This window comes from Bombus bifarius, unplaced genomic scaffold (assembly GCF_011952205.1).
Source record: "Bombus bifarius isolate JDL3187 unplaced genomic scaffold, Bbif_JDL3187 scf7180000007991, whole genome shotgun sequence".
Taxonomy (NCBI): Eukaryota; Metazoa; Arthropoda; class Insecta; order Hymenoptera; family Apidae; genus Bombus; species Bombus bifarius.
Window position 1 is genome coordinate 224,838 of NW_022884372.1, and position 27,169 is coordinate 252,006.

The 27,169-nt window shown below is 34.4% G+C and overlaps 3 protein-coding genes and 1 long non-coding RNA gene across 9 annotated transcripts; 2 read left to right on the plus strand and 2 right to left on the minus strand.

Annotated features, from left to right (window-relative positions):
• Positions 1-2: 2 nt before the first annotated feature.
• Positions 3-4,518, plus strand: LOC117205501 (fructose-bisphosphate aldolase-like). Its single transcript, XM_033443962.1, has 6 exons — positions 3-112; positions 1,027-1,239; positions 1,410-1,726; positions 3,066-3,285; positions 3,524-3,703; positions 3,813-4,518. The coding sequence occupies exons 1-6, from the start codon at positions 74-76 to the stop codon at positions 3,957-3,959; spliced, it is 1,116 nt and encodes a 371-aa protein (XP_033299853.1). The 5' UTR covers positions 3-73; the 3' UTR covers positions 3,960-4,518.
• Positions 2,356-8,526, minus strand: LOC117205502. 4 transcript variants are annotated; one of them, XR_004487249.1, is made up of 5 exons: positions 8,066-8,526; positions 4,015-7,731; positions 3,804-3,924; positions 3,214-3,725; positions 2,356-3,100 (listed from the first exon to the last, which is right to left on the minus strand). It is a non-coding gene; the product is annotated as an uncharacterized LOC117205502 (long non-coding RNA). The 4 variants fall into 4 exon arrangements; XR_004487246.1 differs by lacking the exon at positions 2,356-3,100 and having other exon boundaries at positions 3,158-3,725; positions 4,015-5,033; positions 5,134-7,731; positions 8,066-8,525; XR_004487248.1 differs by lacking the exon at positions 2,356-3,100 and having other exon boundaries at positions 3,158-3,725; positions 4,015-4,256; positions 4,319-7,731; positions 8,066-8,525.
• LOC117205498 (fructose-bisphosphate aldolase) lies at positions 5,254-27,169 on the plus strand. Of its 3 annotated transcripts, none has more exons than XM_033443958.1 (6): positions 5,254-5,389; positions 22,584-22,793; positions 23,366-23,809; positions 24,347-24,700; positions 25,236-25,363; positions 25,984-27,169. In XM_033443958.1, exons 2-5 carry the CDS (start codon positions 22,587-22,589, stop codon positions 25,329-25,331), a joined length of 1,101 nt encoding a protein of 366 aa, XP_033299849.1. In that variant the 5' UTR covers positions 5,254-5,389; positions 22,584-22,586; the 3' UTR covers positions 25,332-25,363; positions 25,984-27,169. The 3 variants fall into 3 exon arrangements, with proteins under 3 accessions (XP_033299849.1, XP_033299848.1, XP_033299850.1); XM_033443957.1 differs by lacking the exon at positions 5,254-5,389 and adding an exon at positions 14,900-15,441; XM_033443959.1 differs by lacking the exons at positions 5,254-5,389; positions 25,236-25,363 and adding an exon at positions 14,903-15,441.
• Positions 19,822-21,608, minus strand: LOC117205499. Its single transcript, XM_033443960.1, has one exon. It carries the CDS (start codon positions 20,826-20,828, stop codon positions 20,181-20,183), a length of 648 nt encoding a protein of 215 aa, XP_033299851.1. The 5' UTR covers positions 20,829-21,608; the 3' UTR covers positions 19,822-20,180.

Consider the following 27,169-nt stretch of genomic DNA (forward strand, 5'->3'; position numbering starts at 1 on the left):
ATATTAAAATAAAAATACACCTAATTTTTATTATTTTTCTAAAATTCTTGGCGTTATTTACGTACTTGAAATAATGAAGCGTTTGGGGGATAAATGTAACTGTAAAGACAAAGTAAGTCATTAACCTACTATTATTATTATTATCTTCTTCACTATGAAAATACTTTTTTAAATCATTACCAAATTTTACCAGTAATAAAAGATATATACAAAATAAAAATTTCATAAAAATCGTATTGGACCTATTTCATGATATACAATTTAGCATTAACAAAAAAAATCTCAATTTTATAATGAAACCTTCTCTTTAAAAAAATATTAACTCCCCTGTGTGCAAATAATAAATATGTAGACGTAAAACGATTAATTTATTACTAACACGCTCAAAAAATGTTTACCAATGTTAAATTATCTAAACTTAAAAAGAAATCAACAGTTTAAAAGCGTAATTGTGATTACGGTATAATATTTTATATCGTCATTGGACTTTGTTGCCGTTATATCAATGTTCGATAATGATTATTACCCTTAGAAAGTGTAAGAGTCGTACTAAATAAATGTCTGTCGTTCGCTACGAAATTATAGAATTAGAATACTCGGTGATTGTTGTTCGAAATTAAATATAACTTGTCCGAGTGCCAACACGGTTGTTGACCTTCCCAACTTCGTTCATAGTCCTGAAGTTATGAAAAATTTCACTCTTTTCCTTCTAGTGTTACAAAAATTATTTTGATTATAGTTTTCGATTCTCTAATATACGATATTATATCTCTATGATAATATACTCTATGATAATTGTATCAATTCCCATTAACTTCTTGGACATAATTTAATTTCGAAACACCATGTTTTTCTTTTAACTATTTTGCTTGAAAAATGTAATATCACTTTAGAAATATTGTTTACTTACAATTACGATACAACCGTACATTATAATATGAATGAATTAGGATATTAATGTTAATTTAACTTTATTTTAAAGTCACATAAAGTTTCGTCAAAAATTGTTATATATTTATTAATTAGATATCATCGCCCATTACTAAATACACGGAGTTAGAACCAGCTCTTTGCCAAGAGTTGCGCAAAATCGTAGACGCGATCGTAGTACCAGGAAAAGGATTGCTAGCTTGTGACGAGTCTCCTTCAACTTTTCAAGAACGATTCGACGAGATCGGCGTGGAAAATACCGAAATTAATCGTCGCGATTATCGGCAAATGTTGTTCACCGCAGATAAGGTGAACTCATTATACTGTAATCTGCACATTTTACTTGCTTATCTAACCTATAAACGGGATATCATGAAATATAATATGATAGCTATTCAATCACCTTCAATTCTTGTACTTTACGGTATCATGTCGCAATGAAAGTTTGATTCGCTTGTATTTACGTTTTTTTACCGCAGTCTCAATTTTCAAAATACATAAGTGCTGTTATTCTGCATCACGAGACAGTTTATCAAAAAACATCCGATGACGTCGAATTGATCGAACTGCTACGTCAGAGAGATGTCGTACCCGGCATTAAGGTCGATAAGGGCCTGGTCCCATTATTTAGTTCGAAGGACGAGAATACTACGGAAGGCTTGGACAATTTGCAAGAGAGATGCATTCAATATAAACGCGATGGCTGTCACTTCACCAAATGGAGATGCACATTCACGATCTCAGAGACCACGCCGAGTCAACTGGCCATGGTTACGAATGCGAACGTCCTTGCAAGGTTCAATTTTGATGAACACACGTTACCATTTTAATTGCAACAGAATCGATTAACTGCAAAGATGCAAATTCTATTTTCTTTCTTTATTTACCTAACAAACGCAAGGAAACTGACTCGAATTGTTAAATACCTACGTCCCCTCTTGTATCGAAGAAAATTAATCAAATTGCACTTTTGAAATTGAAGAGACAAGTTATATTAGAAATCAAATTAAGTAGGATTTTTGTTATTTCTTTATGTGTGCATTTTTTAAACATATTCTGTATCCAATATAATAGTTTGTTTCAACATAAGTTGCATTCAGAAAACTGTTAATTTGAAAATAGTGATGTTAATATTTCTATCAAAACAAGTCAACCACTGAAACAGAATCTCCATTCTTGCACTTTGATCCGTTCGATGTTTACGATAGACAGTTGCATTAAGAAAGAAAGTATATACTTATTTGCGTCACATCATCACTCTAACGTTATAATTACAAATTTTTAAATGTCGACATGATCAATCGTGACATACGTACATACATTATCGGTATCCTAACTGAATACATTTTTTGTTTCTTCTGCAAATAAATTAACTTTATTGTTAATTGTACAAATTATTTTCTATACATTCGAATCTACAGGGTATTCAGTAAAATGGTGTGCAGGATTTTTTATTTCAAACAAAAGTTAATCCGTTTTGATTAATTTATTTAAAATTTACTGAAAAGAGTAAAACTTTATATCGCGGAAAGTGGCATACAATTTGAACATTTATTATAAGCACAAATATACGGATAGGAGATCCAATAGACAATCCCATGTAGAAAAGTTAAAATAACACTTATCCTCTGTTGAATGAAAAGTACTTTGGTAATTTTTTGCAATTTGTTGATAACACAAACATTATTGCAAACGTCTGATCGACTCCCATGAATTAGTAAATTCAAGATTTCTGAACTCAAGGTCGTCTGAAGATCATTCTATTATAGGTCGTCAAACTTGTCTTGGCATCAGCTTCAATGTCATGAAATCAAACATACATCACGCCATTTAAAAAAGTCAAAGTGACTTTTAACAAAATAATATTTTATAAATAATAATACTATAACAATGTAACTAATAACAAAAGTATTTCAAACAAAAGTTAATCTGTTTTGAATCAGCTACAAATTCCAATGCTTTAAAATCGCTTATTTCTATAAAGGATCAGATTCAAAACAGATTAACTTTTGTTTGAAATATATCAATAAATTGTAAATAAATTTGTTTGTATATCAATAAATTTTACTGACAAAACTCCTATGTACTTCAAATATATATTTATGTAATATAACTAGACAATTCATTTTTCGCAGATATGCCAGTATATGTCAGAGTGCACGAATGGTACCTATAATAGAACCCGAAATATTAAACTGTACCCATGGAATAAATAGAGCGTTAGAAGTTCACGAAGAAGTACTATCTATTTTGTTTCGTATTTTACAAGAGCATCGTATCTACCTTGAAGGTATGATCCTAAAGGTAGCGATGGTTTTGTCGGGAATAAAAAATTCTACCAATTGTTCACCGCAGGTACAATATCTACTTTACTTACACGATATCTGTTCAACAATTCCAATTGTTATATAAAGTTTCGTATCGTATAATTTTATACGCGATTGTTAATTACGTATTTTAGTTCGAATTTCTACTGAATTCTGCAATACCCAACACGATATTCTATTAGCATAAAAATAATTATACTAAATATTTTATTAGCATAAAAATATTTGGTATTTTTTAATTACAAATTATTAAAACATATGTACAGATTATTGCCGAACATACGTTAGCAGCTTTACAGAGGACAGTGCCGCCAGCAGTACCAGCGGTTATATTTCTAAGCGGAGGACAATCGGATGAAGATGCTGTTTTAAATTTAAACGCTATTAACGCTTACGAAGGGAGAAAGCCTTGGCCTCTTACGTTTTGCTACGGACGTGCTTTACAAGTATCTTCAAATATCCTAACTCCTATTAGAATAGAAAACTTTCTCATAATTTCACAGTTCATTTATTTATAAAATACGAAAGTTCTCCCAATAATCTTACTTTTCAAAGAATGCAGCATTGAAAACGTGGAAAGGAAATCCAGATAAAGTGCAAGATGCTCAAGCAGCATTTTTAGAAAGAGCGAAGCTCTGCTCTCAAGCTTCGTTAGGAGAATTAGAACCTGAAAACGGTGTGTGCACTAGGAATTCTCGTTAAAATTATCGATCAGTTAACAAATATCCAATTAAAAGATACGAAGTTATAATTATACCTGTGTGGAAACGAATATCAGAATTCTTTTCAATATTGAATCTTCAGTTGCATCATGCAAATTCCAATTACATGTGACTGCTTATCAATTCAATCGAACACCTTGAACGTCAGATCATGACTACGTCATCATGAAATGACATCTCATGAATACATCTTATCAATGAACTGTATCGCGTAATGATAAAGACGTTTCAACGAAAAGCAATACGTTTCATAATGTGTGTGTGAGGGTACGTCAACCTTACATCGAAAAATTTCGTTAGTAAATTCGACGAATGTCACGAAAGGTGCCCTTGACTGACCTCTAAACCAGAGACTCTCAATTGAAGGCTTCCGCGACGGTACGTGCGAGTTGAGTCGTATAACGTTCGAGAATTTGGTCCGTTATTTAAGGGTCGATACGTCGTCATTTTCATGAATCCCCACCAATTCCCATGTCCCCCTTATCCTTCTAGGCTTCATGGACGGGATCATCAGCACGTATGCTTGGCAGTGTCGTAGCTATGAAACAATTATTAAATATGACATCCCACTTGGACACATTTATTTTTAATTCGTTTTCTTGGAAAATAAACAATAGAACCATGTAAAAAATAAATACAAAGATGTTAAACGAACACATGTGGTACTTTAATTTATTCAAGGAAGTATCTTTGTTTGTATATATACATTTTTTCGATATACACATGGCGGATAATATGTAAAGAGAATGACATTAATCCTTATTTTGTTGTGAATAATCTTAATTATATTTACTTATTATTTACTTTTAATTGTATTTATACGTATTTATTTCTGTGTATTTCTAAATTGTTGGGATCATTGAAAGAAGTTTAAAGAAAAGCTTCAATGCAATATTTTGTTATCTTAAATTTGGATCTTTATTGTTTACTGTGCTTGAATTATTTTATTTCAAGCATCCATTGTATAACTATAATCTAATTTTAAATGTTTCATGTGATGCGCATTTGTCTAAAGTGACTACAGCACTCAAAATACTCTGCATACCACATATTACTAGAAAAAACGAAGCAAATTTTTTCATTTACAAAATTATTTCAAATAATATTTTTCTGTATAAAAAAAACATTCTATTTTCAAACTCGTAATAACGTACTTTTGTCACTGAAATATCCGTGGTGCTTAATTCTATATTTACGTACCTATGTACGTTATTTTGGTTATAGCAACGGTTAGTCGAGCCAATGTTGAGAACCTCTACGATTATAGAGAATGCGCTTGCGCCAATATCATTCTTGTTCAGACTTTGAAACCAACGAATACCCTAGGTTTACCTCAGTCGCTTTCCAACCAGCAAATCGTACGACGTACGTAGACACACGTTTCGAGCTAGATCATTTCGTCAATATAAGGTAAGTTATGTTTGTACGTATTCTTGAATGAATAATTTATTGAAAGATGAAATGAAAAGTGCCATGTGTTTTTATAAATTTTTATCGATTACTTCATACCGAAAAACTGATGCAAAAGCTGATGTTTGACCTGCAATGAGATTCGACCTTGACTGACATTTAGTCTACACCCAGTCAAACACTTTGTATCTTGAAATAGTATGGGCTTATCTTGAAAGCATCGCTCGATATTTTATTGTACATCGCATACGCAAATTTCCAAGGAGCTACATGTTTTCATATTGTAATGTGATATCGTACGATCATACATCATATATGTACATAGCTATTGTTTTACAAATCTTAAAAGCAACAAAATTAATGACTTGACACTTTAAATTTATGCTTTAAACGAACGCTGTACAGAATTTGTACATAATTACGTTTTTAATATCTATAAAGTAATTAAATTTCGCTTGCGAAGAACGAAATTATTTTTGCTTCAATTCGTAAATAAATTGAAAGGGATATTAGTTTTAAGGAAAATAAATTACGTTTAAATGAATAGCAAAAAAAGTTACTTTCGCCTAAATCACCTAAGTCACGTGATCTATTAACGCGTGACTTCGAAAGAACATTTTAAAGTGCGCAACACTTGGTGCTCCATAACGATGACAATTCGTGTATTTTATAATCTGAAACATCAAAACTCTTTGAATTTACGTATGGAAATATTTTATATATAATTTGAGTTTAATAGTTAATTTCAGAGAGAGAGAATATAAGTTGCTTTACATTACTTATCAATATAACCTATAACCGATAACATACATATGTCTGTCATAACAGTGGAAATATTTGTATCTTTTCAGCTATTGTAATAAATTCTTTTTGTATACAATATGGTACGGGAAGAAGAACTGGAATTTGAAAGTTACTCTCATTAGAGAAATAGAAATTATATAACATTAATAAAATTCCAATTTTCGTTGCATTTATGCATATACATAATTTACATGTTGCATATTATTTGTGAACAGTTTTTCATAGTTCTAAGTGCACGCAGATACATAATACATTGTATAAAAAGAACATCTAATAAATTATCACACTAGAATTGCGTCTAATTTTTCGTCGCTGCTTTTCAATGTCTATCTTCATTATTTGCCAATGATGATCCAATTTAGTTGCATTTAATATATGTAATCAATATTGCGATCAATGATGCTCGTAGATGGATGGAATTAGATCGGTCGTTTACAAGCATTGTACAATCTTTGCGAGAGCTTACGCAATACGAAACATGCACAACCTATAGTACTATACGTGACCACTACGTGTCTATGATCATTTTGACAATACTGTTATATGTTACGTGTAAGACGAAAAATTAGCAGTGATGAACACGTGACTCTGAATCAAGATACATCTGTCGTCCACGCACACTATTGCAGCCGAATGCACACGTGTCAGTTTTTCCTGAATATGTCACGTCGTCATACATTCTCTCGTCTCGTAATACGGATAAAACTTTGGCCAATGACCAATTTCGACATTTCGCATGCACTTTTAGCGCCCTCTTGTGTTGAATCTTGTTCTTAACGAAATGAAGTATTTAAATTTACAAATGGATTATTTGAAAAGTGTCGTTCCTCTCATGTGATAAAGTATTAAATAGAAAATATAATACAGATTAATACAGATTGGTATGTTGTGAATGATGATTGGTGGCTAATAATTAAGTAACTTTCACTGTTTACAATTACTCATAGCTTTCACGTACATTTATGAGACATGTTTTTATGAGAAATCAATAATGAAAAAGTAAAATGAAAATATTTACTAACTACGTATAACGCCATTAATATTTTGCTTATAAGAACAAGCTAATTCATATTAAAAAAATTGTCTATTTTATTGAATTTATTCAATTCATAACTTCATTTTATCTATTAAAGTGCTATATATTATAATGTTTAAATGCTATAGCTAATAAATAATTTATTTGCACATGTATAATAATTACTATACTAATAACTTGTAACTTAAATTCTTTTACAACGCATGTGAAATATATTAAATGCAACATTAATTGTCATGATTGTTATTGTCTCATCCCGCTAATACAATTATACAAATTATTTTGCACAAACGTTTACTGAGTTCTTCCATCGCTTTCGAACTTTCACTGTATATTTTGTTTTATCCTGTTTCATGTTTTAAATGGTATTGTCATTGCTTGCTTTGAAACTTCTACATTTTCTAACAATCGTCATAAAGCGTTAATACGATACATAATATGTCCATAAACAATTTATCTACCCATGACCATAAATTTCCATGAATCACAAAGAACTAACAATCTGAAAGAAACGGAAAACTGGGAAGATAAAGGAGAACCCACTCAACAGAATTCACGTAGTTAATCAACTCGATATGATAACCTTTTATTATACGGTCAGAGTATTTTTTATTTTCTAAAGAAAGAATTCTAGAGCATCCATTATGTAGACTATCTGCCCTATCTTCTCTTCTCAATACGCTTATTATTATTTATCTCAGTATTATTTTATTTTACACGATACAAAGAAGAATGAATTTTTTGCAAGGGTTAATCATCGTGAATATACGATAACTCGTGATCTTTAATCTTAATGTCAAGTCATCTTAATGTTAAATTACATGATTCAAGATTACCGATCACTACACATTCCAAGTCAACAGTATGTGTTAATATCTTCGACCGGTGCGTTACAACTGAGTCGCGGCACTTTGACGTCACCTTTCAATTAATCCTCAGCACGAATCGAGTGGTCGATTTTATGATTGTTTTCTTTCTATCTTCTTCAGTTCACACTAATTACCTCCGTAATTACCTACACTGCAGATTTTTATGCATTTATAGCAAAAGTACAAAATTGCACAGAATGCATATATATGAAAAATATATAAAATATCGAACTGCTTTCTATAATACTTGGTAGGTAAAGCAATCTGCTTTTTTAATTATATTCTTTACAATATGAATTTGCATGAAAATCCGCAAACTAGCTATTAGAGCTTCGTATGCATAACACAAAGACTCGAAGAACTCACTTTACGCACTGCATTGCGCGTTAGGAGGTTCGTAGGTTCGTGCCGAGAATCACCGCCAGGTGCGCTCCGTGTGACGTTCACCTCTTTTGAATGCCACGGGTTAGACAGAGTGGACGCGCGTCGCGCAGGCGTCTTTGCTTATCCGTTACCGATTAAACCACAGCAAAATTATGCTGACGTTATTGACCACCCGCTAACAAGATAGAGTCGTTGCGCAGATGATTTTTTTAGTTGCTGGGATTAGAGGATCGGTTAGGTGCATAAATTTCTCAATAAACAGTTAAAAAACTTCTGATTTTCATACTATACAGTATACAGCGTAGTATTATAAATTCCTTAAAACTATTTGTTCTTAGTAATTTAGGTTCAGCTCAGAATGGAAAAAAGATGTAAAAGGTGACTGTATATGATTATGATAGCTTGTAATTCTGTATTTTTCACGTTTTTACCTAATTTATTTCTTAATCTAATAAATCAGCAATTACAACGAAAATTTAATTATACTAGAGTGGAACTTTTTTCTCGGGGGTCGGGAGTTCTAGGGATTTCATTTGAATATCCCGCCTGTGTAATCTCATAGATATAACTCTATTATTAGGTTTAAATTCACTATAGAAATACAGATGATTTACGTTATACGTAATAAATTAAAATATTATACTTTGAAATTTTAAATATATAATTTTTTTACAAACTTGGAATATTGACATTATGTTAAATACTGTTATATGAAATGTTGGTAATTTGTGAAACTCTCTTATACTTCTATAAGATTTTTCAAATCAATTCGACAGATTTCTACATCAACTGCTTCCCTTCGACATGCGTAGCTTTATTGGAAAATTTTACGAAATTCAGTGGTTAAAAATTCAATTCGCGTCTGCGCGAATAGATCCCGCGTTACACGATTCATGTATCGACCGACACAAGAAAACGGTTCACGAATATTTTTACGGATATTACCTACAATTGCTAAGCTATGAAATGAGTTGTTTGTCACAATATGTAGCATGTTTCATACATTTCCCATTGTACCATTTACATAACGGAGGTCTTTTCTTATTCTATATGCACATTTTTACTTGTATTTTGTTTTACACGTGTTTATTTTTTATTTATTATACGGAGAATTTATTGTTCAAAAAATTCTGCAAAAATCAAGTAAATTTTCAGATAATATTGTAAGCTAAAATCACAATATCAAATTATTGTAAAAAAATAGTTCTTCTTCATCCATAACCATCGCTTACAATTTATATAAGCTTATCAAATTACAACAAATATTCATTATTACGTGGAATTTATTTATCGACACTCGAAAGCATTAATCGATCATCCCAATTAATCTCAGACAAAATAGCTTCTACAAACAGAACACTTGTCTGTGTCAAATCAGTTACGTTACAATTAGCCTACGTTGAGTGCCTTTACCTTTTTGAACCAAAGTAATAATTAGAAATTTTATTCTGGGAAACTATTCTGCGTATGATCGAATAAAGGTAATTAACGAACTTATCGATCTCGGCAAATTTATTTTAGTCGTAAGAATGTGTTGTAGTCAAGTTATACCCCACATCATCGATTTGCAAAGCGTTTAAGGGAAATATTTCTAGTTTGATGAAATCGAACTTGTATTGGTAGTTAGCTATAAGACAACCAAGTTGGCTTTGAGACTTCAAGATACGGTTCAATGAATCGCTATTGATGATACAATAGTAGTACGTGTGGGACACTTTTCATCAAGAAACGAGATTGCATTTTCCCGACAATTCCGTTCCTCCTTCGTAAACAGCTTTATCACGCTGTGCTGCGATAACACGGTATTTACATGCGATTGCGAAAATTACATTATCGTCGAAATGTGATCATGCGAAAATATCGAAAATACTGACGGTAGATTCATGGTGGGATCGCGTGGAAAAGTTTTAGTATTGTGTTTTAGAGAGATGCAACAAAATTGACGCAACACTGTTGCGCTTATTTTGATGCTAGATCTAATACTTGGAATTTATATTAATTTACAGCTTGTGTTGTGTCTAATCGTAAGACTAATACTTTGTTATTATCTACAATCTGAATAATTATTTTCTATAATTTAAAACACTATAAAATATCAAGACTTAAGTAACCAAGTATTTTAAGTTACAAGATTATCTTTCTATTATCTTAATACAATAATTAATTAAATATTATTAAAATAGTAATATCTAAGTAATATAAATGTTGAATTTAAAGCTTTCGTTTTCGTTTTCGTGTTTTGTTACTATTCAGTGTCCAATACGATTTTATTTCCTCAGAAGAATTATCTAAAATATCCAAACGTGGAATAATAATTTAATGCACTACAAAACGGCGAATTCTGTAGCTTTATTACGCTATTTTATTACAGTTGTTTTCAATAGTTGTAAAACTTCTCATTGGATGGATGTAAAAATATCGCGCACTCCGATTCATCCAATAATTCTAGACTCTTGACTCGAAAGATCGAGGATTGTTCTTCAACGTTGATCCGATTTTGATGTTATTTTAGGTGGGCAGCAGAGTCGCGACATAAAAATCCTCGACTATATCGCTAGGGGAATAATTCAAATAATTCAACCGCGTCGTGCAAAAATGAATGCGTTAATTGGATTCTTCCGTTCTTTTTGTAGGAAATTCATCAATGTGTAAATTCTTTATAAAGGATTTAAATTTTATTCGTATTATGCGACGCGGAAGGTATTTCATTTAAAAAGCACTGCATGAAATATATTTCGAATAAAAACGCCTAAAAGTTACATCGGTATCTTAATGGACATTTATATAAGAATACAAGCAATATTCTCTTCTGATTCATTGGTGTGTTTCTTGTAAGCAATAAGGTCGTAAAAGACTAAATTTTATTCTGCGCAGAAATTTCAAGAACAATTACGTTACTAGCTCTAACTTAGCTTATGCCAAGTATGAGGTAACGGAATGCATTTTAAGCACAAATTGCGTCTCCGTCATGCGCCTTCAAAATATTGCAGCCGCTCGTCAAACCGTTGCATTATTTATTCATATCTCACAGTAAACATCAGAATAACGTTAATAGTAATATTAATATATGACAGTTATTTTTAGTAGGAACGAAACCATACGAAAGACAACTAATTAATTTTAGTAACACGGTGAATTGAAATACGGAAAAATAATTGCGTCTATCGCAAATTTATGCGAATGAACGTAAAGAAGTAAAATTGCAAATTTGTTTTTGTTTCCCGTACGCTGAAATTTGATCAGAGACGGAAATTTTATCGACTGAATAAATATAGTTCAGTTATATAAAGTCTTGTTAACATGTTTACTTACATTTTGTTACGTAGAATCTATATCATGTCTAGATCATTATTACTGTTCCCTAAAGGAACACAAATACAAATTCCACATTTAGATTCCACTATTGCGTAATATGTGCTAATACGTAACTCTCTTCAATCATTTGCAGATCGAGTTTATCCCTTTTGTGGTCCTATTTCGAGCTCAACTCGTTCCATTTTCTTCGACCGCTTTCGATTCTAATGCGTAATGTGTGTACGATATATTATTTTATAACGTAATCAGAATACACGAATTTAGTTTCGCATGATTACGAGAGTATAAAAATACAATTAAAATATAAATAGCTTTTAAAAATCATATTAATCGAATACGAATCAATTGGAATAAAATACTGATCGCTATTGAAGATATTAAACCACAGCTCGAGCAAAAATAACCAATAACAACAAATAACATTCTCGATAGAAAACGGTTGCAAGAAACACTGCAAACGATAATTCTCTAATTCGACAAATGCCAACGTACTTCGTCGTACGGTCTAAGTACTTGTTCCTTATCGGGTTAGAAAAGCTCCTTTCCAGCTCCGTGAAATTTTCAGGCTCAACCCGCAGTGTCGAGCGGCTTTTATATCATTTATACGGCCAAAAAGCTTTCACCCACACGCCTCGTTGTCGTATTTCTCCCGAAGCGTGACTTTCATTTCCATGCATTCTTCAGGGGCTTCATCCATAGCGCGTGTGTAAGTCGTAAATGCTTTCCGAAATAAGAAGCGACTTTTTTCCCACGTTGGTCGTCTAGAAATCATTTTAAAGGAAAAAAAAACAAGAAGAGAGACAGGAAAAGATACTGGAAGCTTAAAAGAGTTTTGTCACGCTCGTTTTCTCTCACGATTGTTCGTGTTCTTTCACGTCTAACTGGAAATTCCGATAACAGGAAATTCTCTCGTTAAAAATTTGTTCGCGTCTAGAATTATCAGACTTAACAACAGTTGAGCGTAGCATTGTTGCGATTAACCTTACCGCGGTCCACTGTGTACGAGGCTTTCGGAAGTAAGCTGCATTCCACAAGAATAAAATCCCAATGTTTGCTGGTCAGCATTACAATCGGTTTCCTCAGGAATGAAAGGACTATCAATTAGACCGCGGATTTTTATGAATACAAGCAAGGAAATAAAATTGAAACAGAGGTCTGTTTCATAATTTTTCTTACTACAAATTAGACGAGTGCTCTATTTCTGGTACTTTATGTATTTTTGCAATTTTTATAAACTCGTAATCTACCGATAACGATCCCTTTATCTAATTCGGAAAGACGGTTTTTCTTTATAATCTTAATCACGAGCTAAGTGACGCATTTAAAAGTCAGGTTCGAGGGAAAAGAATTAACGTTGATTAAGATATTAACATGGTTTCTCGGGAAATAGCTGTAACACGTAACTTTGTAGTTGCCTGCAACTTGCTTAGAGTTTCGTGCAACTACCGTTGGTACCTTCATTTGGCTAACGAGTTGTCTGAATGTTCCTCCTACTCACGCCGCGCGAGAACTCCGTCGATTATTTATAGAATCCATCGATTCGCATTCAATTTCGTTAAATCTCGATCTTCTCGACTAATTTCCAATGGGCGTGTTCACCGACCGTTCGCTGGTCGAGAAATTAGCGAAAATTCGATCGTGACTTGCGCAAATTGCGGTGATCAATTCCCCCATCAATCGCGAGCGATTCATTTTCGCTAGGTTTTACGTAATCGCGCCGACGATCGGAGATTGCTCGAAATTGTAAATGGCGGGGGACGTGACTGAGCGAACCACGTGTCGATTATTCAACGACGAACAGGCTTAGCCGTGTTAGAAGTTTGCTATCGCTACAGCTTCATTACCAAAGACGATCTTCCTCGGAGAAAATTCATCTACGAGATGAATTGAAGTTGGAAATTCATCCAGGCTTGGGAAAATCCGACATGTAATTCCGCCTCGTGTAATTATATTCTCGTCCATAAGTACATCGGATATTTGCTGCTTTGATGTTCGTTAATCTTCAAAAGGCTGGATCAATTTTCACCCATGCAGATCGATCGCGTTTATTATTTTCGAAGCTTCGTGTGTTACTATTCTACCAAACTATATAAATGATTTTATTTTTGCAATAAATTTTATATTATCACATAGCGATAGAAAGTCATTCCGTTTAGTTCTACGCTATGTTATTATACAACGAAATATTCCGCATTCATGATATTAATGAATCAGTCTGAATTTATAATAAGATCTTTAAAACACGTACAACTTTGTTACATTAACATTCAGTGTCATCTTTATTTTGTAATTACATTACTAAACATATAAAGTGTCCGGTGATTTATGGCTGGCAATGTACAGCCATTTTCATGAATCGCAACTAGAGACCCTGAATTCTCAATTCTAGCTTCCTCCTTATTACTCTCTCTACCGTTTGTTAACTGCCCGCTCTGTACTCGTCGTAGACGAGAGGAGCGTCTACTACTAATGGCGAACAGGATGCAAGAGAGCACAGGTCCCGCGTATTTCGTGTGCCGATGTCTCAGGTCACGGATTCAGGGTGTGCAGGGGGATAATACAGGCGTAGCCTCGAGAACGTCTGCGCGTGCTGCATTGCGGCTAGCCCACTCCCTCGTTTCGTGCTGTATAGGCGGCAGGCTGTAGACAGGATAAAGACAGGGGTGGCTGAAGCGTGGCTGGAAGCGAGACAGCGATCGAGTCAGGAGATAGAAAGGAGTGGGGTGATACTGTGTAAAAGCAAGACGGTAGATTAGGACGAAGGAGAGAAAGAGAGAGAGAGAGAGAGAAAGAAAGCCGATGGAAAGAAGAAAAAGATAGTTGGTTAGTGCGGGCAAGACAATGCGAATAGAGGGAGGTTTGACGAAAGGGAAGGGAGAAGGTAAATGTGGGAATGTAGGCGAGTATGAGAAAGATGTGGTTGTACAAACGTGTAGGAAGAAGAGAGGCGAATGAGAAGGATGACGGAGACTGAAGCAGAGGTAGTAGGGAAAGAGGGAGAGAGGGAATGTAGCAACTACCCCCCTGTTTTGCAGTTACAACACTGCACTGCAGCCAGGTACCCCTGCCGCCTCTTGGATGGGGGCGAACTAGCCGGATAAAGCCAGTCGTCGTCTCGTGTTCGGACGAGACACGCGCCCCGGTATAGTTTTCTCTCCGACGAACCGCAAAGATGTAGTCGAAAAGAATATTTGGGTCCTCTCGGCTGGGCCCGGCGGAAGACCAACGTTTCGTCAGCCGAGAACGTTGTGTCGCAACGATCGGTTTACTTTTATCTTCTCAGTCACTTTTATCTATTTATCAGACCTACCGGTGTTTTTATGGTGTATTTCAAATAAAACCCGTAAAACGCCAAACGTAAGAGGAACCGAGGAAAGCAGAGAAACAATAACAGAAAGGGAAAGTAACGTAACCGAAATTAATTTCAAATCGAACCGATAATTAGCGAACTAACAGTAAAGGAAACGTATTATCGTTGTTGTTATTATTATCATTATTATTATTGTCATTATTATTATTATCGTCGTTATATTATATTTATTATCCTTGTATATACGCGTGTTCGTAATACGCGAGTCGCGAGATCCGGCGATTTATTTACGATCTGAACTGGACCTGCATCAAACCGATATTCGGTGGAACAGGTAAGAGATTCAGAGAGATCCAAGAGGTTCATCGAACCATGATCTTCGCGTAGATATTTCATCGTTATTCCATATCTTTATTCGTTCAAAATAACGACGTGCATAGTGATATAATCTTCTTTCTTTATTGGAAAAGCTTTCTATCGTTAATAGATAACGATCGCATTCGTACAAAAGATAACGCGATTATGTGTTTGTGCAACGTGCCGCCGTGAGAATTACAATTATCAGTTTTATCTAATCATCAGCTGACTTGATACAACGTCTTCGCGAGGATTTTCGAATCTGTTATTGACATGAAAAAAGGTGTATTACAAACTATTTCCAATGAATTATCAAAAACCCGTCGACTTACATTTCCACGATTCGATACTCACGTCTGGCACGTTCATATAGATAACACTATTAGCGTCATCGTGTTACTTTAGCAAATCATTATCGTTATCACGATGACTAACAGGCCATGTAAGAGACTTTCTCTTGATGTTATTGCATTGTACGTCAAGAAGACGTTATCGCTTCGATGCATTATGTCTGTAACGTGCGGTTGGGACACTTCGTTCGAAACGAAGACGATTGGAAGAGGCAAAGATAACAAGTTATGGCAGCAAGCAGGCTAGGAAAAGTAGAAATAGCAAGCAACTAACATTAGGTTTTGTGTACCGTTTTATCGATTTTAATCTCCCTACTCGCACGATCTTATTCATATCTCTCTCTTCTCTTCTCATTTTATTTCCTCTGAGCTTCGCAGCATAGCGTCGACTTTTAGAAAATCAATCGACCGAACGAAATCCGGATCTGTTTCTTGAGAAAGAAAGACCTACTCTCCTCCTGTACGAGTCGTTGGTACAAAAATGTCCTTTAAAGGTCTTCAACTACATTAATTCCACGGTACTGGTTAGATAAACCGTTCTTATTGGATTTCAATCTTATCACGTTTCGTTCTTATTCGATTTCATTTTTATATCTTTCTCGGGTTATTCATCCTGATAACGAGATCTCTTTTTCTTTTTCTATTATTATTGTACACCTGACGATGCATCTATATCGCGTGCATTCACTTTGTTCGTAAGGCCACGTAGAGAAAGGGAAAATTGATTCATTCGATTCGATTCGAGGGAGTCGACAATCCATATCTTGTTAATTGAGATGCAATGTCGTTATGATAATTTACAGCTTTGTGCACGCGCGCCGTGACGCTTGTTTACGGTGACTGTTGAATGGAGACTTTCATTGTAGGTGTTTTATCGATCTTGTAACTCGCGTCTGCATCATTTACTTTACAGCCCTCGATACATGTGCGATGATACGGGTGTGCGTCGGAAGGAAAGGGAAGTTTTGCTTGAAATTCGGACAGAAAAGTACGATTTTACGTGGTTGTCGAAAAAGAAGTATACGACGTACTAAACGAGACAGATCTAGGCCTTTCTGTCTTTGTGATTCGGATGACACAGCCGGCTTTTATTTCGTATCGTTAAGAGGGGACAAAACGAGACTGCTATGCTCTTCGAATGTTCGCGCTCTTAAGTTTAAAACGACTCGGCATTCTCTGTGATCGTATTTTCTTCTAAACGTACGAATTGCGTGTATCAAGAACGATGCAGATGTCCGCTTACAATGATCTTTTGAAGATTACATCGTTTAAAGTACCGCAAAGGCATTATTCATTTTTGCAAAGTTTAAAGCCCTTCGTTGATAATTTTTCCTTTTTTAAGCTTCGAATTCTTTGGTGTAATTTTATATTCTCTGTATTTTTTTCTTGATAAAGTATTAATTTGTTGTTTCGTTCTTATATAACAAAACAAAAGTTTCTATTATACTTACCAATAACTAAAAAAAGCAATTACGAACACATGTTTAAAAGACTTCTAACGTCTACACAATTCGTTGTTAAGGTATTCTTACTTTGTCTACCATGGAGATTTCCTAATTTCAGAGTAGAATCTAAAATGATGCTGGTAAGCGTAGTGACGATAAGATTCGTGAAATTTCTGTAGTCCGTAGCATAGTGGAATATTTTCGAGTGCTTTTTTGCGATACATTTAAAAGCAAACATACATATTTCATATTGCCTTCTTGAAGCTTGAGAAAAATCAATTTACGATAATTCCATATATGATACACTTCTAAAGATCTGTGGCTTATCTGCTTGCGTAATTTTTAATCCTTTTATTCCATACTTTATCTGTCTGTTATTCTGTCACGTTTTAATTTATTAGATATGTCGATCTTAATAAAAGTAATCATATATTTTTTTAACGTTCCCAACTATTGCCAGAAATACTTTAATCTTTTATTTATTATCTAGTGGTAGGGTTCTCAACCTATTATTGTTCGTGTACCTCCGTGAAATGTATAAAAATAACGTACCCCTCGTGAAGATAAATAAGACTATAGTTATAGCATGTGGTATTATTATGTATTATTAATTATGCAGTACAGTAGTGAAATTAAAATAAAACATATACTTATGTACGCATTAAATTTTGTATACTTAAATTATATACGCGATTATACATAATACATCGTATACATGATACATGATAACTTATATACATGAAAAATGACATAAACGTTTAACAGAACTTACAAAATTATAAAAGCTTTAATAAGCAATCAAGGAAATGGTTACGGCGTACTTTTGAAAATCTTGTCGCGTAGCCCAAGTGGAGAATCACTGATCTAGAATAAAGAATATTAATTTCTAAAATAATTATGACGAAGTTATATAGAGCTTCGTTCGAAAACCATTATTCTTAATTTGGTTATTCAATAATTTCGAGGATAGCCGAAATATGTAGTTTCCTGATTCATAAAAAAAAAGCTCTTCTATTTCACGTTCTTTCCAGTTTATCGTTTATTTAGGTAACAGTATAACACAATGGAGCGCGATGATCCTGTTATCCGCTCATCCGCAGTTTTCACAGCCACGACAATTAACGGAGGAATTTTCGAATTGTCCTCGAAGCATTCGGTATTGTTCCAATAAGAAAAGTCGGTCGTATTTTTTACTGTATCGATAATGGTTTTTTCAATCTGACCAGAACGTAGAGCAACGATCTCACAATAATCGGCTGTATATATCCCGTTATATTTACACCGATACTTTGTTGGCCTGTCGAGCAGCCATAAAATCGCAAACTTATCACCAAGCTTACTTCTAGTATGTTCTATTTATCAACGAGCATCTACGTGTCCATTCTTTGCAACAATTCTCGCAATTTCTCCATTCGCTTGTCCTCGTACATTGATTCTTTGGACGCTATCTCTGCTGAATAAAGATTCATGTTCAACATATTGCACGTTACGTTTTAGTGAGATAAATGGTTGTTCTATTGGTGGTTGGAGCGCCTCTTACGTGTAGAGTAGCGTAGATGAAGATGAAGACAAGGTAAACAAGATGTTTGTCGCTGTTGTTTTTCGAGAATATTGGATACGTTAATTAAGATCTGTCGGTGATTGGAAAAATTTTCAGCGACCTTCAGATTACCCTTATCCATTTATTATTGTAGAAACTCGTGATTCAGTCGAGTATATCTAAATATTATGATAACAGCTTATAATGTTGACTGAATTGTTGAGATATTTATTTATCTAACAAATTTTTCCTTTATCTTCTATTCTGAGACTGGTACCGGAAATTATTCATATAAATTATAATTGTAGCACTCTGTGCACCTTGTGTCGCGTATGTACAATTACAGGAGTCTCTAATTAAAAATAACAAGTATAAAGCATAATAAATGTTCGTAAAGGTTCACGAGTCAACCTCCTTCTGAAGAATGGGCCTCTTTAAAAATGTTTACCCGTATAAAGGCGTTTGTGCAACTCTCGAGTGCGAGACTCTCAACTTTCGCGGTAACGAGCTACAAACTGACGTAATTGCAACGAAAGCAATTAATAGTCCAATCGTATACATGCACAATACTTGTGATTCTTCAAAATTTTAATCATGACTTGAAATTTATAATGATATTTATTTGCTACGAACGAAAATATTTACTTCGGTCGATCATTATAGTTAGTACTAGTAGACTGAGAATTGTTATGGAAATTTGTATTTTTACGAATCTAATTAATAAACAAATGGACTCTAAGTAGAAATTTTATTTCATCCATCGTATATTATAGAAATTACTATACTTCGGGTATTTTATATATGTTTGCACATTGCGTGTATTTTTTCCATTTTTACTACTTATATAAATCTATTTATATAAATAAATACTATTAAATCTACCTTTTTTTTGAAAATTTGAAATTTCCTACAAATGAATAAATATCTGCAGTCTATACATTAATATAGTCGTATAATAATAATAATAATTATTATTATTATTTTTAGTCCGTGCCTTTCGGCTTTGGACGAACTTTCGGTTTCACATCTCTTATGTCTATTTCTCTTCTTATATGTCTACTTTCCTTCTTTTCCACTCTATTCTATTGCACTACCTTGCTTATTCTACCTCTGAAATCTAAAAATTAGGAACTATGAATTAGCAACTAATGACTAAAAAACTATTGCAACTTTGGTCTTTAGCCTCTTTGCTGTGCCTCCTTCTTGCCGTTTGCCCTTCTCTTCTCTATTATTGCTTTCAGTTCTGCTAAACCTTCTTCAGTCTCGTTTAGCGTTTTTCCTACGTCCTTTGGTCCTCCCGTTATTTCACATTCTTCTATTACATGTCTTAGGTCTTCTTCTTTCCTTCTGCATAGTCTGCATCTTTTTCCCCCTTTTATTTCTAGTATTCCCTTGCTTTGGTCTCGTTTCCGCATCTGAATCTTGCCAGTATTCTTCTGTCCTTCCACTTCATCCTCCCTTCTAAGTACTTTAGTAATTTTTCTTTGGCTATGTTTCTGTAGTGTATATTATACTTGGATTCCCTTATCCTTTTCCCCCTCTCTTCTGTTTCTCTCTTTCTTCTTTCTTCTATAATTTGGTCTGCTGTCATCCTTTCTTGCTCCTCCCCTGTTTCTATCAGCGTCCCTCCTTTTCTCATCTCTCCTAGTCCCTTCTTTCTCTTTCTTGCTCTTTTCCCTTCCTGACCATTCTCCCATTCTCTCTCTCTTTCCTTTATACACTCCTTTACTAATTCCTTTTTTGATTCTAGGGCTTTCTCTTCGTACCTTGCTGCTCTTTTTAATGCTTTTTCTTTCATTTCTATTAATTTGCATTCCTCTATCAGTATATAATTTGGTGTTGTCATATCTAAGCCTAATATCCATTTCACATATCTCCTTTGAACTTTGTCCAGTCCTTCTTCCATGTTCCAGCCCCATACCTCTGCTCCAAACAGCGCCACGCTCTCTACCAGTGCTCCAAACATCTTCATTCTCCTTTTATAGTCCTGTTTGAATATTCTTTTTTCCACGCTCCATGTTTTCTTCATCGCAATTGTTGATCTCTTTTTCCTATTTTGTATGTGCTTCTTATCACTTCCGTTTTTCTGTAGTATATACCCTAGGTATCTTATCTCGTCCACCTCTTCTAATTCTTGCTCTCCCCACTTCCATTTTCTTTATCTCCTTTTATTCCTTCTTTTTTCAAAGACTACTATTTTGGTCTTTTCCGTGCTCAGCTCTAATTCGGCTTCCTTCAAAAATTTGTTAAGTCTCTTCAACATTTCCTTTAGCTCCTCTTCTCTATCCGCCATCAGCACAATATCGTCTGCATATGTCAATGACCATACCTTTCTTTCTCCTACCACTATGCCCCCGGCTTGTCCTTTCCTTAATTCTTCTTCTAGTCCTGCCACGTAGATGTTGAATAACGTCGGGCTCAATGGGCATCCTTGTCTGACTCCCCTCACAGTCCAAAACTCTCTTGTGTTGTGCTTCTTGACTCTCACTATATTCCTTGTTTCGTATAATTATTATAAGACGATGTTGCAGAACAAAGTAGCATTAATATTTCTCCGCCGTCAAGCACAAAATAGAGAATTACTTATCAGCAATAACAAACTTCTCCGCGAAATCCAATCAAGATGAACCATGAGAATAGGCACCATGGATTCCTTTAATATAACTATAAATATACGTATGGTATACCGATGACCCTCTCTTATTTTATTATTATTAGTATTAGTTAGGAATATAGCGGTCTATTAGCTTGATGTGAAAGCGGTGGAGCGAATGAAGACGCAGAAATGGGTCAAACTAACATTTTCTTTTTATGAAATATTGACGTTGATGGGACACTGTGAAATTCAATTACGCTGCGGAAGCCTTAGTGGACATTTGATATTTCATGTGTACAATGCCTATGGCGCGATGCGACGTATCGAAAGGCTCATTTTAAAAGAGAAATGAAAGCGTCCTAGGAGGGGTCTTTGCACTTGAAATTCTACCCTCCTACGCAGGTCCAATAAATAACTGGCCTTTGTAGAAGCATTACGGGCGAAAGGATGTTGCGCGTTATCTTTCAATGTTTTCAAACCATCTTTCTCTCTATATTACCAACGTGTAAGATTTATGTACCAAACATAACTTGATTCTATCGCAATTGGCAATTTCCTTACATTCATGAAGTTCACTTTAATTAAAATTAAAATTATAATTAAAAAGAGTAGATCTACGATTGATTGGGATTTCCGTAATCGACCAAAGGATACGAATAATAAAATTTCTTGTAAGATGTTATACTTGCGATTACTTGTTATTTGAAATTAAAAAGAAAATACCCCATAAAGAAAAAATATCTAAGTTTTTCTATATCTCAGTATTGTTTCCTTGTATCTTTCTGTTATTTCAGGAAATGATGTAATTTTACGTCAATGACTGAACGCGTTATATATGCATATGTGACTCTATCGAACAACTTAGCAAATGTATTGTCTGCCAACAAATATCATATAAATATTAAAGCTTTATCGGATGTGACAAAAACACTGTTATTTAATTACGATCATAATTACTTTAAAAAGACTAATGGCTTCTCCATTAATCACTGCCGAATTATTAATTATATTTGAAAGAGGTCTTTATCTCTTGCAGCTCATTATACGAACTCATTAATCAGAAACTTCTATCTTCTAATCTTTATCTAATCCTAAGAAGAATTATTTATGGCACCTTTCAGACGACGCTATACCTTCCTTGAATTTTCCTCGAACGTTTTATCTTTTTACATTGTATCTCTTCCGTAGAAAATGGTTGCGGAAAAATACGATAAGCTCGAACCTGAGCTGAAAGAGGAATTGAAAAAAATCGCCCAGCAGATCGTGGCACCTGGAAAAGGAATTCTCGCTGCGGATGAATCGACAACAACCATCGGCAAGCGTCTTAAGGACATCAACGTTGAGAATACCGAGGACAACCGCCGAGCTTACAGACAACTTCTTTTCACCAGCGCTAAGGTATAATTTCTATCTATTTATTCAATTATTTCCTATCTTATCATTTAGGAAAAAATTTGACTTTGTTTAAGTACTGATAGTTACCAGTATTCGAATATTCTCAAATTTACAAGAAATCGATGCGCAGTTCTTTCAATCCTTTCTGATTTCTCAGATTAGTGAAGAGATATAATCGGCGATGACTTCGTAGATATTTTAAACTCAAGAAGATGGAAGTTAATTCATTTCATTGACAGAGCAATCATTCTACGAAGAAAAGATCTTTACAACTCAGGAATGCTTCTGATATTTCTTCTCCTACATTTCGTTTTCTCAAATTTGTGATTTATCATATCTTTTAAACCATAAATTTAGAAGAAGAAACAAACAATCGATCAACGATTGAAGTCTAACGTTATACTCTAAATTATATCCTTCGAATACTTTGGAAATATTCTATCTGCTACTTTCAAACGTTGTTAAGTATATACTTTAAATACTTTGCCTTTCTATATCATCGGCGTGTAAAATTTATATACCAAATATATTCGTTCAATTTTTCTTTAATAATGTATTTTATTTATCTTTTAAAGGACACCATCGGCCAGCACATCTCTGGTGTTATCCTGTTCCACGAGACTCTTTACCAGAAGGCCGACGATGGAACACCATTCGTTGAACTCTTGAAGCAACGTGGCATCTTGCCAGGTATCAAAGTCGACACGGGTGTGGTACCATTATTCGGCACCGACGACGAATGCACCACTCAGGGTCTCGACGGTCTCCAGGCCCGTTGCATCCAATACAAAAAAGATGGATGCCAATTCGCCAAGTGGAGATGCGTGTTGAAGATCAAGAAGGACTGTCCTAGCAAGCTCGCCATTTTGGAGAACGCTAACGTCTTGGCTCGTTACGCTTCCATCTGTCAGAGTGCTAGGATCGTGCCAATTGTCGAGCCCGAGATCTTGCCTGACGGTGATCATGACCTTGCCCGTTGCCAACAAGTCACGGAAGAGGTTCTGGCCGCTGTGTACAAGGTGAGGGGAATCTGCATATTGATCTGATTTGTTTCGTGCAGGGATACTGGCGTCTTGCCTCGTTTATTCGATAGATAGAAGCAATAGCGATGCACAGAGTCGTTAGTATAATTGGAATCGATTACAGCTATTTGATTGAAAATAGAAGGAAATGCCACAAGGCAAGATAGGATGGTTTCAGAGTCTTTTACGTTATAGTATTGGTTGTGTAAGTTGCATACTATAGATATACTTTTCTCCTAGAATAGAGTCTATTATCCAATATTTTCTGTTTTCTGCAAGATAAATGCTATAATATTTCTATCGAGATATCAATTTTAAAAATGTAAATTTACGAAGTTGTATTATTTAAATGAAGCGTTAGCCAGGCTAGCAATCTGTTAGGCATATTGCTTATGACTCTTGTTTTCACTATAGAAATATGAAGAATTGGAAAGTAATCAAGTTTAATTTTTTTGTGTCCAGTTATTTAATTGTAGAGATTTCATTTCTTCTTTTTATTGAGAAGTTGAAATTTCATCATATTTGACGTTTCAGGCACTCTCTGATCATCATGTGTACCTAGAGGGAACCCTTCTGAAGCCGAATATGGTAACACCAGGACAGAGCTGCCCGAAGAAGGCATCTCCTCAAGAGATCGCAGCTGCTACCGTGACCGCTTTACTGCGCACCGTGCCACCTGCAGTACCTGGAATCACCTTCCTCAGTGGTGGTCAATCAGAAGAGGAGGCATCCGTGAACTTGGACGCAATCAACAAGTTCCCAGCGAACAAACCTTGGGCACTGACCTTCAGCTACGGTCGTGCTCTTCAAGCCTCTGTTCTCCGTGCATGGGGCGGCAAGAAGGAACAAATTGCTGCAGGCCAGCAAGAACTTCTCAAGAGGGCTAAGGTAACTCTCAGGCTATGTTATCCTATTTCAGATTTCCTTCTTTATGTTTTATAATTTCGAAGCATCTCTTTTACTCTTTGATGTGTGCTGCTATGTCAGTAGAATAAAATTTTTTTACTTCTTTTTTATTATTGTGACTAACTTAGTTTGACTTATCTATGTTCTTTTCTGTATGTAATTTTGTGTACAAAAGTTTACTAAAATATCTTTTCTCTTTCTATGTGCTATTTATGGGGATTTGGATTATTACCTTTCTTCTCTACATGTATTTTGCCATCACTTCTTTTTTTCTCTACCTATTGCATTTTTCAGCTTTTTCTTTTTAATACTTAGAAACTTTCCTTTTTATCTTTATATAGTCCTATCTTTTTACATTTTTACATCTTATGTACACATATAGTATAGTTTTCATTTCTTTTATATTTAGATCCTATTCTAGTTTATTTTATTAGGTTTGATTATTACTGTTTTATTTAATCTCTACTTTCTTTTTATCATTTCTTTTTGCATGTATGTATACTGTGTGACTGTTTAGGCAAATAGTCTAGCCAGCCTAGCCAAATACTCTGCTGGTAGCATTGCTAGCGCAGCTGCAAATGCCTCTCTCTATGTGAAATCTCATGCCTACTAAACTTTCTTCTTTTTCTGAGACATGTTTCCATAGTAAGTATCGTAGATAAGTTCTGTATATATTTGCTTTTCTATGTGTTCATATTATATGTACATACTGATAACATTGTGTATTTAAATACATATTATCGTTTCTAATTGTAAGTTACTGTTAATTAATTATTATACACTCCACAAAATTATATCCACAAAATAAATGTTGACCAAAAAATTGTCGGCGACACACTTTTTATTTAAGGTGCGATAAAACGACAATAAAAATCGTACAACTTTTTAGATATCGTTGCAAAGGGGAGACTTCTCTTTTCTTTACAAGGTCATTTTTTAACGAATTTCAAAAAAGATTTTCTAAACTTTGTAGAGTCGTTCGAATTTATCAAATCTAAAAAGAAAAAAGCAACGTTAGTTTTCCGTTCTGTTTTATGATATAAATGATATGATATATGAAAGGATTTTTGAGAAAATTCAGTTCAGAGGAGGGAAAGTAGAAGCTTTACCCTTTAAAATGAATCCAGGTAGACCGTTGTACGATTTTCCTCCACGAAATTATAGCAATTCAAAATCGATAACTTTTCAGTTTTCAGTGATCTTTTAATTTTGTGGAGTAGTGTATTAATATAAAGTTTGTCTAAAATATATTCTTGTATTTATAGGCTAACAGCGAATCGGCACTCGGCAAATACGCTGGTGGCGTGGCGGGAGCTGCTGGTAACGCAGCGCTTTTCGTCGCAAACCACGCATATTAAATAATCATTAGACATCAATAAGGATTAGACAATTAGATCGTTCGTCGAACATCGTCAACGTCGATTACCGTTGCCGGCATGAAAACATTATCATCGACAGTGAGGATGGGGGAACGAATGGAGAAAGACTCAAAAAATACTTCGAAAGCTCGAAACACAAAATACGATCGCGCAGCTTCTGTATAATTTTATGTTTTTATTTGAAAAAATATAAACCTGGAAATCGAATTAACTGAATTTTAACTAGTCGCGGTAATTGGTACGTTTTCACGTGATTTTTAATCGATACGAAATTTTGACAATGCGTTTTAATCTCGAATATGGAGAAGCTGAGGGATATAGATTGTGTTTTACGATAAAACCTATTTCTCAGGATCACGCTGCTGTCGATCACTATCGATTCTCTTCATCGATTGTCGTGTTTCTAAAGAAGCAAGCTACGAACGATCGCCGCTATTCTTCCTGCTTTTACACTTCCTATTCTAACCTTTTGCGCTATCCTTTCACTCTTTTCCTCGCCTTTATGTTCGTTCTGTCTAGGATTACATGATGCGATGAAGAGTGTTTAATGTATGTTTCATCGAAACTTCTGGCGAAGAAATAGAAGAAATTCTGAAGATTTACGACAATCTTGGAGAGAATGTGGTCGGCACGTATGTACGCGAGCCTATTGGGTAAAGTCAGTTGAAAAAGGTACAGAACAAAATACAGATAAAGATTGTTTAACAGATCGTGAACAGATTTCGTGACATTCGAATTACGCACGCGTTATTATATTCTGTAACACTACGGATAAAAAGCAGATATATATATTATATATATTGTCAATGTCGTTATATTATTCTATGTGTATAAAAAGAAGCAAAAAATAAAAAATAAAAAAAAAAGACAAAGTAAAAATACATATTAAATGTTGTTTGTTAGTAAATGAGTCGAATATTATGAAGTCGTAATAATTATGTCATCTACTTATACAAAATAAATATCTTATATATTATAGATATAAGTAACGTATTGAAAAGTATCTCGTACATCGATGTTATATCTAATATTTTCATTGTAATCTAGGTCACCAAATACACTGTGGAGGGTA

Coding starts and splice junctions, on each gene's coding strand:
- LOC117205498 (XM_033443958.1), top strand. CDS start 22,587: ATGGTTGCGGAAAAATACGATAAGCTCGAACCTGAGCTGAAAGAGGAA. Junction 22,794..23,365: donor TTCTTTTCACCAGCGCTAAG/GTATAATTTCTA, acceptor TATCTTTTAAAG/GACACCATCGGCCAGCACAT. Junction 24,701..25,235: donor AACTTCTCAAGAGGGCTAAG/GTAACTCTCAGG, acceptor GTGACTGTTTAG/GCAAATAGTCTAGCCAGCCT.
- LOC117205501 (XM_033443962.1), top strand. CDS start 74: ATGAAGCGTTTGGGGGATAAATGTAACTGTAAAGACAAA. Junction 113..1,026: donor AATGTAACTGTAAAGACAAA/GTAAGTCATTAA, acceptor TTTATTAATTAG/ATATCATCGCCCATTACTAA. Junction 3,286..3,523: donor CTACCAATTGTTCACCGCAG/GTACAATATCTA, acceptor ACATATGTACAG/ATTATTGCCGAACATACGTT.
- LOC117205499 (XM_033443960.1), bottom strand. CDS start 20,828: ATGAAGAAAACATGGAGCGTGGAAAAAAGAATATTCAAACAGGACTAT.